The 12,967-nt window shown below is 33.6% G+C and overlaps 2 protein-coding genes across 5 annotated transcripts; one reads left to right on the top strand and one right to left on the bottom strand.

The window, feature by feature from the left end:
- The first annotated feature begins 1,448 nt into the window (after positions 1 to 1,448).
- Positions 1,449 to 8,884, top strand: LOC130813081 (uncharacterized). Of its 2 annotated transcripts, none has more exons than XM_057678798.1 (7): positions 1,449 to 1,613; positions 2,445 to 2,568; positions 3,079 to 3,227; positions 6,173 to 6,280; positions 6,373 to 6,492; positions 8,154 to 8,327; positions 8,480 to 8,884. In XM_057678798.1, exons 1-7 carry the CDS (start codon positions 1,545 to 1,547, stop codon positions 8,579 to 8,581), a joined length of 846 nt encoding a protein of 281 aa, XP_057534781.1. In that variant the 5' UTR covers positions 1,449 to 1,544; the 3' UTR covers positions 8,582 to 8,884. The 2 variants fall into 2 exon arrangements, with proteins under 2 accessions (XP_057534781.1, XP_057534782.1); XM_057678799.1 differs by having other exon boundaries at positions 1,450 to 1,613; positions 2,448 to 2,568.
- Positions 8,885 to 9,030: 146 nt separating this feature from the next.
- On the bottom strand, positions 9,031 to 11,726 carry LOC130813082 (uncharacterized). 3 transcript variants are annotated; one of them, XM_057678802.1, is made up of 4 exons: positions 11,214 to 11,726; positions 9,956 to 10,102; positions 9,672 to 9,864; positions 9,031 to 9,602 (listed from the first exon to the last, which is right to left on the bottom strand). In XM_057678802.1, exons 1-3 carry the CDS (start codon positions 11,563 to 11,565, stop codon positions 9,716 to 9,718), a joined length of 648 nt encoding a protein of 215 aa, XP_057534785.1. In that variant the 5' UTR covers positions 11,566 to 11,726; the 3' UTR covers positions 9,031 to 9,602; positions 9,672 to 9,715. The 3 variants fall into 3 exon arrangements, with proteins under 3 accessions (XP_057534785.1, XP_057534786.1, XP_057534783.1); XM_057678803.1 differs by having other exon boundaries at positions 9,733 to 9,864; XM_057678800.1 differs by having other exon boundaries at positions 9,031 to 9,864.
- Between the last annotated feature and the right edge of the window lie 1,241 nt (positions 11,727 to 12,967).

Here is a 12,967-nt window from a genome sequence, read left to right as displayed (position 1 = left end):
TTTGAATATCTTCTTCCACATTGTTGTTTGATATAACCATCTACGAAGGGGTCTTTCGATCTGTTGTAATCTTGAGATAAAATTGAATTTGATGTAGTTGATGGTAATTGCAATTTTGGTGTCTGCTGCATTATCACTTTTATCTCTACCAACAAATCAACTAGAGACCAAAATTCATAACCCAAACTCTCATGATGAGAGAGATTAAAACCCTATATATGGGTAGAATCAACCCAATGAATGGATAAAACAACTCTCTTGTAGGAGAAGGACAAAAATATATTCTAATCATATTGGAAAAGCTTAACATGGAAATTAAGGGCTTACCATCAACCAAAAGGTTAATGATAGCCCTAAACCAACTATGGAGATAGGCTTTTTAGAGAGAGAAGAGAGAAAAAAAGGAAGGCAGCTAGGGTATAAATTTTTCTCTTTCTTTTTTTCATATATGAACCGAGTACTTATATTTCAAATTATGAACTATTTTTGTAAATAAAAGAACACGAAAAATTAAAAAAAAATAATTGATAAATTAAGATATCTAAAACTAAGTCTAAAAGCTTGAAAGTAGAAAACCTTAGCTATGATTTTCATGATGGTTGAATTTGAGCTAACCCTAAGTAAGGTTCATTGGGTTTGCGTCTTCATTACACATCCCCACACGTCTAAGATATTAATCTATCTTTACACTCTAAGATAAAGATTCTTCTACGTTTTTTCTCTTCCTCTTGAGTTACTTAGCAACTTATACTTATCTTTTTGCAAACATAAATCATACTTTTTTGATAGCTCATTTCGGACATCACATTGACCTTGATTTAGATTCATCTTGACTTTGACCGCTAAATTTGAATCCATCATGACTTAATCTCATAAAACCTGAAATTATCACGAGCTTTCACTAGTAGAACTTAAACTCATCATACTAGCCATTTTCTAAACCCTTCGATCATCTTGCGATCATTTAAATTCAAATTTGGATTTGAGTTTCAAAAAGTTAAAGACTTTAATATTTATTTTGGTCTTATTTTACCCATCTTGCGATCACATTGATCTCTTTTCAAAATAAATTAAGATGAAAAATTTGAAACTCTAAAAAGCTTAAAAGACGAAGAAATAAGATAAAATTTATAGAGAAGAGGTATGTGAAAGATAATTGAAATTGGTTTTCTTAACTGTAGAATAATAGGGGTGAGATATAAGATAATTTTTAATCATGATAATATTAAATACTAATTTGGTTTACCTAATATAGTTGAAAGTTATTCGTGTCATGAGATTAAAAATTAGACATCATGAAAATGAAAATATTAGAGCTTCTAAGGTTAATAATTTATCATTTATAACAAAATAAAATAATTTTGTAAATGATAATTTTTTTAAAAGTAAATTTGTTATAACTCCTCTCTAAAATTGTTTCAAGAAAAGAAAAAACATAAAAGGTGAAATACAGCAAAAGTTCTCCTTAAACCTCAGCAGGCCGAACCCCACACAAACCGAGCAACTTACAAAGAGGAGAAAGAGGGACTCGACGAAGGTTGTTAATGGCGAAAAGGATTTTGGGTGCCCTACATCACCATCTGCGACGCATTCATCATGTTCGTCCTCCTCTTGTATGTCTTCTCTCTCTTTCTTCTTCTTTTCCCGAATAATTACTTCCGAATGTTACATTACGGAAATCTGGTGAAATATAATTTTGTGTGTTTCCAATTCTAGGTTTTTCGAAATGAGTTCTTGAAACTCCGAATCTCATCGAAGTGAAAATGTAATTAGTCTTGTTTTAGTGTCTTATCAACCAATGTGTATTATTAGCTCTAGTACAATAAAAACTATGGCAGAATCAATCATCAACCACTCAGTGTAAACCTCTATTCGTTCTATAAATGTTATTTACTTGCAATTTAGCTAGTTTTATAGATGTATGGATATTAGAGGTGTTCATTTGATCAAATGTTTCTAGTTGGTTTAAAATCGGATATTCTGTCCACATTGGTTTTTACATAATTATAAATCCATTTTGCAATTTCAATCACATCTGAAAAAGTGAAAAAGAGAGATCAGAGAAGAGAACTGAGATTGATTGTTTGAGCGAAAGAGTTTCGAGAAATGAATTAAGCTAGCTAGCTATCTGAGTGTTTCTATCTCAATTAAGTTGGAATGAAAAGAGAGAAATGAGAATAGGAATGAAGGGAGTTAATTGCAAAAGAGAAAGCTTCATTATAAAGTGACTGATTTCCGAGTCTATGTCTTAGGCAGGACGTGCTGAATCAAATTTAGGCTTCTCGAAATCAATTATGATTGGGTGAAGTTCTTAGTTTTTTGCTTTAGGAAAAAGAACATGCGTTATTTTGATAAGGATACTTTTTTTTTGGTTAACTTAGCTTTTTCTTAATTTTATCTTATGTTCACTATCTGTTTGGTTTTCTTTTGCGTGTTCTGTATAGCAGGGCGTTTCATGTAGTCGAGCATTTTCAACAATCATCGAGACTCCAAATTCTAGTGATGGTGGAATCCCTTCTGACTTACTTATGCCTAAGAAAACTGTGTTAGTTCCAGATCGCACTCAAGGTATATAAAGGGGTCAAACAGTCTTGTAATGTCTTTGTAATGAGAATTATTGAGAATGGATTTTGACACTTCATTTCTTTCGCATAAAAAGCATTTTTTGTAAAAGCCTTTAAAGGGCTAAGTGTTCTCCTAGACTTGTACCTTACTTTAAGTGCTAGCTGAGTCTGTTCAATGCATCTTAAACTTGTAAGGTTTCCATATCATAGCTAATGGAAAGTGTTTTACTTTTGTTGCATCATTTAGGGTCATGAAAAAGCTCAAAGACCATGTGTATTGCTTTTGGTCTGCCTTTTGGTTTGATACATGTATCTAATGTACTCATAGGAGTGATTAAAGGGTGATTGTTTAGTGTGGGATTGTTTGAAGGTTGTTGAGTTTTGGTTCACGAGTGTATCTTTTACCCATCGTTTTTCTTAGGTTTAGGTATTTCCTTGTGGATAAATTTGCATGTTTAAATACAACAATTGTTATATATACTTGATTATAACTGATTATATTTTTCTTGTTTAGGAGTGTACCAGGATCTAATAATCCCTGTTACCAATTTTCATTTTGAAGACAAAGGACTTATGACGTTAGCTGGAGATGTATTTGATGTACCAATTAGGAAAGATATTGTGCACAAAGTTGTAAGATGGCAGCTTGCAAAGCGCCAACAGGTGATTGATCAATGTTGCTCTATTCATTGATGATTGTGACCCCCTCCCTCAAAGATCTCCATGCAAAAATAGGAAGATAAAGATATGAGCATATTGAAGCAAAATTAGACTAGGTGAATAATTTATGTGGTGAGGCATCATGTTGTTTCCTAATGTGATGTCAACAAAGAAATTTGTTCAAGGCAGTAACTTGCATGATTTGTTTTTGATACTTGAACACCTTGATCTTACTAACATATATATATATATATATATATATATATATATATATATATATATATATATATATATATATATATATATATATATATGTATGTATGTATGTATTACGTGATAGTGATTGGAAATAGGAATTAGGCAAGTTGATATTAGTTCTTCTTAGGAAGGAAGCAAGAGGGTTATGAGTGAACTTCCTTATGCTTGTAACTTTTAATTACTTGATACTCCATCTCTTACAATTACTTGTTTATAGAATTTTTTTATGCTCTAGCAATGTTAATTGAGAAAGAAAGGCTTTAATCATCTCAACTTAGGTTATAATTAGGGAAGTTAATAAATCTTTAACATCTTTCCTCCTGCTCTAACCCAATGCGAGCAAGTGGCTTTGCAAAATGCTAAATTAACACCATCAATTGCAGAAATTCTTTAACATTAACAAGATGTAAAATACGTGCTACAACCTTTGTTTTGATGGGTGAGATATAGTGGCCTATTAGATTGGAAGTTAAATACTTGCTAGTGTTAATATTTTAATTATCCTCTAGCATATGGAAAACATCTAAAATGGGTTGAGTTTTTATAGTAATGTATTTTGCATACATCATGATATTTGGTCCTTGCTCTTAATTTAATTGAGTGTGTAATATATATGGTAATATTACAATGGAAACATTTGAGAGATGGAGGGAATAAATTAAAGGAAGGCCAGTTTCAATTGAATAAGTAAATTGATACCAAATATAAGATCAAGGTGGAGATGCACGATTTATTATTGGGGATAAAGCCTATGAGTTATACTATGACACTGTTGTAGAGTTGTTTACCATTAATTGAGGTAGATGTACATGTGCGTCGGATAAACAATTTGGGTTTATTCTATTTCAAACTACCATGACAGCTATTCTTGGACTAGGCAAGGAAGAATGGTTTCCACATGATTTTCATTGACTTGAAGAAGACTTATGATTAAATACCAACTATCAAGAGATGTACGGGTGTTGGTAAGGAAAAAGAAGGGTATTTACATAGTTATAGTGACATGGTGAAGGACATAATTTTAGTGACATGGTTAAAGTTATGTTAGAAAGTGACAAGAACCATGTAATAGAAGAAATTTTTTGTGGGTTGCATTTAAATCATTTATCTTTGCAATGCATGTAGATGAACTGACACAGTCTACAAAGATGCTATGATATTTAATTGCTTGATGAGACTCTAGCTCATATCTTAAGGAATTATAGATGCAAGGTTGCATCCCAAGGGTTTGGGATAAGTGGACTGAAAAGAGCTATCCACAAGTGAGTGTTCTAAGTATATAAGATAGACACTTAGAAAAAATGGAGATTTTGTCCAAGATGTGACTCACATCTAGGTCAAAGAGAGGACGCAAGGTGGATGGATAGCTAAGTTTATGCTATCACGGGTCAACAACATTTTATTAGTCCAATGTCATTAAGTGACTCCTACCTAAGTGGTCGAGGACAAGTCTGAGGGAGGCAAAATATGATTGGTTGAAGAGTTACGCATGATGTGAAGAAATTTAGCTTTGCATAATCGATTGCACTAGATAGAATTGAAGGGAAACAAGATTGTTGTGGACGACCATGCTATGAGAGAGAAAAGGGAGACATTGGTCAGGGGAAATTGAGCTTTGTTGTTTTTCTCTAATTATTGTTCTTCTCAATTAAGAAGACAGTGGGAGTAAAATTGTAGTTATGTGAATATGAGTTTTGAAGATATTGTTTAATTAGGTTTGATCATGATGTCACCTCAGTATGGATATATTTTCTTTGTGATCTTCTGTGACAGATTTACAATAGCTATTATATTTTGAACATATTCCATGTTTGATACTCCTTTTGTCCCTCACATTTTGCACTAGACCTATTGCAAAGTGAGTGAAATTCAGTGGAAAGGAATATTAGGTAAGAGAATGAAAAAAAACAAGTGGATAATAGAAATGAGTGGTTAAGATGGAGAGACGTATAAGTTTGTGGATGAGATTAAAAAAATGAAAGTGAGACCATTGCCAAAAAAGAAAAGGGTGCAAAGTCAGTGGGACAAATAAAAATGAAAAGTAGTGTAAAATGAGAGATAAATGGAGTATTGGGACAAATTAAAATGAAAAGTAGTGCAAAATGAAGGAGACAAAGGAGTATCATGCAACCCTTTCCACAGAATGAGTCAGTTAGGGTTATTGAGACGGAGAAATCCATATCCACAGAAGGGTACTTGTTTTTGTGGGGCCCCAATTAGACTTGTGCTACTTTATAGGTTTTTATGTTGGGCTTTTAAGTAAATATGCATGTTTTGGAGTAGGATTTGTAGGGACACTGCGGGGACAAATTTTTAATGAAGATGAAGCTACTTGGCAAGGTTGGAACTCAGATATTGGGGATAACATGATGGAGATGGGTTGCGTTAGTTTTGGCTATGAGAGAGAACAAGGAAAGGGGACATTCAAGAGAGAGAATTGATCTTATCTATCTCTTCTCCAATTCTTGTGCTAACGTTTCAATGAGGAGACAGTGAGAGTATATTGTGATGCTGCAGGTAGGGTTTTTGAATTAGAATATCAAAATTTTCTATCTAATCAGGACTAATCTTGATTTCACCTTCGTATGGGTCTCTTCTTTTTCTTTTTTTTTTTTGTGATTTTGTGTGACAAAGTTATAAGGTGACACAATATTTGCTTAGCTCAGAAATATGTCGTATGTTTAAATCAGGGAACTCATTCCACAAAAACAATCAGCGAGGTCAGTGGAACTGGGCGAAAGCCATATCCACAGAAGGGTACTGGTCATGCAAGGCTGGGATCACGACGTAGTCATCAGGTACTAAAAGATTTGTTGTTTTTGGCTTGATCATGTAAGAATTTTCTGTTAGCAACCACTAATCAGCACAAATAAATTATTGTCTATCACAGCAAAGAGGTGGTGCTACCATGCATGGTCCTAAACCGCGGAGTCATGCCTTTAAAGTGAACAAAAAAGTTCGGCGTTTAGGATTGAAGGTAGCATTATCTGCACGCGCTGCAGAAGGGAAGGTATTACTCCTTTGCTTTTCTTATAAGATGCATCCAGCACTTATAAATAAATTTTAACTGTTTTAAGCTTAGCTCTATCAGAATTTGGGAGTTTAATATCGGTTTCTGTGTTATATGGAATACCAAGTCTATGCTATATCCTTTGGTGTATCTACATTTGCCATTGTTGGGATTAAGGCTTTGGTATTTTTGTTGTTTTGGTCCATGTAGCCCATCTTATATGTTGGGATCAAGGCTTTGGCATTTTTGTTGTATACTTATTATACAACCTTGGAGGTCTCTTGGCTAAGGCTGGGCTTTTTCCCTAATGAAAGCTTACCAATTTGTGAATTTTGAATCTGGTCAATGAATGAATCTGTTGGTCTTTTACTGCTTGGCCTAGATACTCCTAATGATTTCGCTTTTGAAGTCAAAACCAACCACCCATTTTCTAATGGTGACTAGCCCAGTACGAAGGGGATGGTTAATGGTCAAAATTTGATTTTGAAATCACATAACAATGAAGTATTTCTCATTATGGACACATGGAGCTTTTGCTATAGTTGACCAACCTAATCCAATGAATGTATGGACGGGTTCAACCATTAGGAGTAATTTTCACCACATTCATCGCAATATGATATTCCTATTTCTTGTTCGATTTCTCAAATTCAAATTTATCAAGTTAAGTAATATTCCATCTCTAATTATTGGTGGAATTTTTTTTAATCCAGTATCTCTAGAGTGCAATTTTGACCATTCCTGGAATAGATTGCCCCAGCTTAACAATCCTTGGGCTTCCTTGTTATAGTGGCAGCCACATCTTGGGCTTCCTTGTTTGAAGAGCCCACCATATGCAAGGCAGTGGGGGTTGCAGCTATCTTAGGCATGCTTTTAATTTCTGGACTCAACGAATTACGAGTTAGGTGACCTTGCTTGAGTTATTGTGTGAGTTATTTGCATGTACAAATTTTGGTTGACCTATGGCTTCGGCAACATTCCAAATTGCACACTTTTGTACATACTTTTACTCTGTTCAGTTTTGTTCCTATTCAGCAGTGTGTTTCATGTGTGTGTGTGTAAAGACCATCTGATGCGTGGAAACTAAGGGAAATAAAAGAGAAATATCTGAAACCTTACAGCCCACACCAACTACAAAGGCCTCCCTCACCATATTCTCACTGACCAACTACACTGTGAGTTTCTCTTGCATCATTAGCATTTTCTCTGCTGCTCCACCCTGGCTCGTGCAAACAATATTAGAGGGACATGTTTCTTTGTTCCCTCTCCCCCTTTTTCTCCTGTTGGTAGTGCGGAAAGGATTACCATAACTATAAGAAATACAGGGTCAATTTAAAGCAGTTGGCATATTCTTCGATCCATTACAACTATGGATCAGGTTGATAATTAACCCCTATGCCATCCTTCCACTTGCTGCTCTCCTGCAACAAAAAATGCGCTATCTTCATATTAGATCTTTTGGATTATCTTTTATGTTGCATGCTTTGTGAATTTTAGACAAGGTACTATCTTAATTCACCTGCTGATTTTCGGTGCAAGATTTTATGCGAGCTGCATCTTTTTATGAATAACCGTGCCTGTTTATATATGCTATTGAGCTGCATATTTCTGAGCTATTATCTTACAGGACTTGTGTTAATTATCTTTGTTAATTTATGCAGCTTCTAGTTTTTGATGATCTGGAGGTCCCTACTCACAAGACCAAGAACATTGTTAACTGGGCCACTGAAATGGAGAATGCGAAGAAATTTCTGTTGGTTGATGATGGTCCTATAAATGAAAAGTTGAAATTGGCCACGCAGAACTTGCATTATGTTAACGTGTTACCTTCAATTGTAAGTTTCAGTATCCTATCCCTTATGTGTATGTATGTGTGAAAATTGGCAACGTTAGTATACATATATTGGAATGTTTCTCTCCAAAAACGAACCAATCTGCCATCTTTTGGTTTATCCTATGACCTTGCCAAGTGTCCTTTTTTTTTCAGGGTTTGAATGTCTATAGCATCTTGTTGCATGACACCCTGGTAATGTCTCGCGGCGCTGTGAACCGTATAGTTGAGCGAATGCACACTCCCATTAACCGATGAGGATATGACACTGAGGTGATAATATACTCAAAAGTTGCCTTTATTCGGACTCTTGGTAGTTGAATGATTTAATGACATTTTACACATCGAAGAATTTTGGATCTAGAAATGGGATGTATTTTCAGCCTATTAAATTCAATTTGTAGCTTAGGATGCTATGTATTTTAGTTTCTATGGATGTATTGGCATTGGCAAATCAACAATATGTGGCTTTTCTTAGAGCTGTAACTCATTTTGACTGTATCCCTGGTTTGTTAAAGTAAGCTTTGATGCTTCAATAATGAAACAAATTCTTTTTCTTTACTTGCACAGACTGCTTAAAGGTTATTTTGTTGCTGTTGTTTTCCTAGCACATGTTCTACTTCACCACAAACTGTAGGGACTAAATAATACCACCGGAATCAGTCAGTGCTTACCAAGTTTAACAGAGAGGATGTTGTTTTCCTGTGTTTCTGGGTAAGATCTAAATATTTTCACTCCTCTGAGTTGAATGCTCCATCCATTTAAGAGCAAGTGTATCATTTACTTTTGCACACTTTTTAAAAATGTAATACTCCTATGATGAATAAAAATTAAAGTTGAGGAATTTTGTGAGATTTAAACAACTATGACTCACAAATAGCTTTCTAAATAGAAAAAATGATGAACTTGTAAAATTGTTCAAAATAGAAACTAAAACAGAGTATTTGTTATTAATTCAGACTCAACACACTGAAATAATTGATTATGTTTTGTTCCGAGTGTACTTGTAGCAATGCACATTTACACCGATCATTTAGAAGCAAACTTCAGTAAAATCATCGATATTGAGATCATCAAAAGGATGTACGGATCTATCATAAACTGATTTTTTACATACATGAAAAAAGGCGAGAAACTAACGTATAAACAAAGTTAGTTCATCGCGTTCTCTTACAGATTGAGCGTACAAGTACATCATTTTCTCTCATTCTCTTCAAAGAGTCGCGCATCTGATAACCGCAACTTAACCCACTGATGCTATTGTTTCTTTCTTCGTGTCCTGTAACACAACAGCCATTGAAACTTCAGTTTCAATTTCATCCAATTACACGACTTCACTTGAACGTACCTGTGCTTATGATTCCATGTTAGTCCGTAATCAAGGGATGAGATTTACGAGGAGTACTTACATTGACAGCGTTTATCTGAACAGCCTTCATTAACTCTCACCCTCTTTATATATGGACTAATGTTTCCCAGCCAGTTTTTCCGTTTTGTTCCGGTAGTGCTGCATTCAATCGTTTTACTGTCATTGATGCACACTGCAAGAAAGTATATTATCACCATCAGTAACAAACATACAAGTTAAACATTGATAATAAGAATATAAAAGGCAACAGGCGGAAACTAAACCGTCTTTGATATCTTTCATCTTTTTATTCTTTGGCGAGTTGATATCTTCGTTTTCGAAAGCCTGAGCCGGATTGGATTGTGGATACTCTTGCTGTAACGTTACACAATTAACCCTGTTCAGAACTTCCGATGCCTGTTCATGAGCTCCTGGCAAAGAAACACGTTAAACAACTTCCAATTGATGACTACAATTATTTCAAGCATTTTGGTACTATTAAGGTGCTGTCAAGTGTCAAGGTATAGCCAAGTCTTGGAGAAGAATACAAAAAGTTCATTTCAATGCCCAACAAAAGTCGGCATACCATAGAGTAGAGTATATATAACATATATTAACATATATCATGGGATTGATATATCCTTATCCTTAATATATTTTTTCTTTCTAATTTTTCGATACCATCTAAAACTACCTTTTCTCATTAGGAATGAGAATAAATTTTATGATGTAAAAACGTTATTAGAATAAGACTACAAGACAATTATAACTACAAACCTTGTCATATAATATATTTTTTAAAATTAAAGTACATTATATATTTTTATTATTATTCTTTGAGAATTTTTAGTAAAATAATTTATTGAATAATTTTAGCTTATTATAAGGTTGGATAGTCAAACAAGCCAATACTAATATTTAGTAAATCAGCTGGTTGAAACAAATTATTATTATGAATAAGTTGCTTATAACAAGCGAGTTCAAAATTAGCTGGTCAAAATAGTTAATAAAATCAACTGGTAATCGGCCGCTCTAATCAACTATAAACTATCAGCTATCAGTCGTTTGCCAAAAACCCTATGTTTAATATTAATAATCAATACCATTAATCAAACACACCTCAAGAACGAGTTGGAAAGAGATAATATATCATGCGGCTTGGATCAAAATCTTTGCCGCTTGGTTGAATAATGACATGTTATATACATTTTCATATCAATCTAAATTCTCTAGCCCATCATTTCTAGTTATATAAAATTAACTAATGATTCAGTTAGTGTTTCAAACCTATCTATACAACCAATTTTTTTTTCTAAAAGGGATCAAATTTCATTTTTCAGTAAAAAAAAAATGGTTCAAGAGTCTCATTGAAGCAGAGGTTCATCTGGGATTTTTATGATCAGCAAGATTGCCGAAAACCCTAAACTATAAATAACTAAAACTCTTTGAATCTCAAAATTCTAACATCCAACAATTCAGTACTTACAAAAATAAATTATCAAACTAGTAAATTAGGAATAACTGAAAAAGTTAGTAACATACTCTTGGTACCAGACTTAGATAGCTTGCCATCGACGACGAGGGCACCAGAAGAATCAGTACCAGTAGACAAACCTTTAGAAGAAAAGAAAGATAGAAGCGACTTCCATGTAACTGAGGATGCTATTAAATCCATTCCTCTGCTAATGAAGTGTCCATTCAGCTTCAATGTCGCTGGTTCAAGACTGAAACTCTTAGCAATGGTGCCTAAATCCAATTTCTGATCTTCCCATGCGATTATTTCAGCTATTTTCGATGCCGCTGGGCAATACAGCTTTATCTTTCTTGTTAATCCTCCATTGTTATTTTTGATTACTTCCGTCTTTCTTTTCTTGTTGATTTGCTTCTCTTCCATCTTATGAGCGTTTTTATATTGATTTCTAGGGTTTTTTGATTGGTTTGATGATGAATTTGGGGGAAATGGAACGAGAGTTATGTGTGTGAGGAGGTTGAGTTGCAAATTCTGGGGTTTAACGGCTATCTAGAAGGCTCTTTAAAATCCTACTAGAATGAAGGTGAATTCTACAGAGTTCGACTTCCCTCTTTTTTTTTTAATTAATCCGGTGTTACCGTATCTAACTTACCTGTAACCTTTTATCACTCGCAAATTCAAAAACAAGACTGTCTAGTGATGAAATTATTTTTATTGGGCTAGTTTATGTATATTTAATATGGTAAAATAATTATTGATTCATACAAAAATACAAGTTGTTGTGAGAGACGGTTTATTCGAGAGACCATTAGATATATCTAAATAGCTCAATTAATACAAATTAAAAAGAAAATAAGGATATGATCTTCTTGTTTTGGGGTCGTCTATTTGAAAGACAATCTTAAGAGTAGCTGATGTTCGATTTCGGGTCATTAGTTTTTGGTCGGTTTAAAATCTAACTGTTACATAATCTTAGATTCATTTTAAAGTCGGGTTGAATTCAGGTTCGGTGATAAGGTAAAGGTTAACGTCTGGTCGTCGGATTTTTTTTAACACTTTTATCTTTTATTAACTTATATGTTTACCCTTGGTTTGGTTGTTGTCTTGTTTTACTAATTGGTGGTCATAAGAATGATTTGTAACGTGGATTTACATGAAATATACTACTTTATATTATTTTTATGGTAATGAAATTTTGATCATACGACAAATATTTTGATGACAAATTTTCATTACCTCTAATACTGCATCTCCAAATTGTAATGTATGTATTGGAATGAATCTTGTAAAGAAATTGAAATGATTAAAGTAAAATAAATATGACCACTAAACTTGTCAAAAGATTTTCCCACAAAATTACACTAATTTTTATTATCATTAAAAGTATCAACCAACAATCAAACAAATGGTTAAGGTAATTCCTCCATCTTACAATGAGACTTTCAAAACGATCCAGCAAACAAAATTCAGTTTGCATTAGTTCAATCAAGTTTTTTCGTGTTGGGTTAAATTTGGGATTAGATTGGTTATGATTAAATCAGATGTCGATCGACTCAAACAGGTCAAACGGTTTTTTAAAACACAAATAAGCTACTCATAATATGTATGAGAAGTGTTATTTAATCCATATATGAAGTACGTTTCTCTATGAGATCGTCTTATGCAACAATTTGTGATGAAAGAAGAAGCTATATAATTAACACATTTCCTTAATTGATTATACATTAGGCTTAAACAATATAGATTGGTCTCACCATAAAATCGTGTCATTTCGGAATTTGTGATAAATACTTATATAAATGAGAATTAAAAAATATAGATATAG

The sequence above is a fragment of the Amaranthus tricolor genome, chromosome 5 (assembly GCF_026212465.1).
Source record: "Amaranthus tricolor cultivar Red isolate AtriRed21 chromosome 5, ASM2621246v1, whole genome shotgun sequence".
In the NCBI taxonomy this organism is placed as follows: domain Eukaryota; kingdom Viridiplantae; phylum Streptophyta; class Magnoliopsida; order Caryophyllales; family Amaranthaceae; genus Amaranthus; species Amaranthus tricolor.
The sequence above is the reverse complement of the archived record's forward strand: the minus strand, read 5'-3'. Positions and strand labels throughout refer to the sequence as shown.

Coding starts and splice junctions, on each gene's coding strand:
- LOC130813081 (XM_057678798.1), top strand. CDS start 1,545: ATGGCGAAAAGGATTTTGGGTGCCCTACATCACCATCTGCGACGCATT. Junction 2,569..3,078: donor AGTTCCAGATCGCACTCAAG/GTATATAAAGGG, acceptor TTTCTTGTTTAG/GAGTGTACCAGGATCTAATA. Junction 3,228..6,172: donor AGCTTGCAAAGCGCCAACAG/GTGATTGATCAA, acceptor TGTTTAAATCAG/GGAACTCATTCCACAAAAAC.
- LOC130813082 (XM_057678800.1), bottom strand. CDS start 11,565: ATGGAAGAGAAGCAAATCAACAAGAAAAGAAAGACGGAAGTAATCAAA. Junction 10,103..11,213: donor ATCTAAGTCTGGTACCAAGA/GTATGTTACTAA, acceptor TTTCTTTGCCAG/GAGCTCATGAACAGGCATCG. Junction 9,865..9,955: donor GATGAAAGATATCAAAGACG/GTTTAGTTTCCG, acceptor ACTTTCTTGCAG/TGTGCATCAATGACAGTAAA.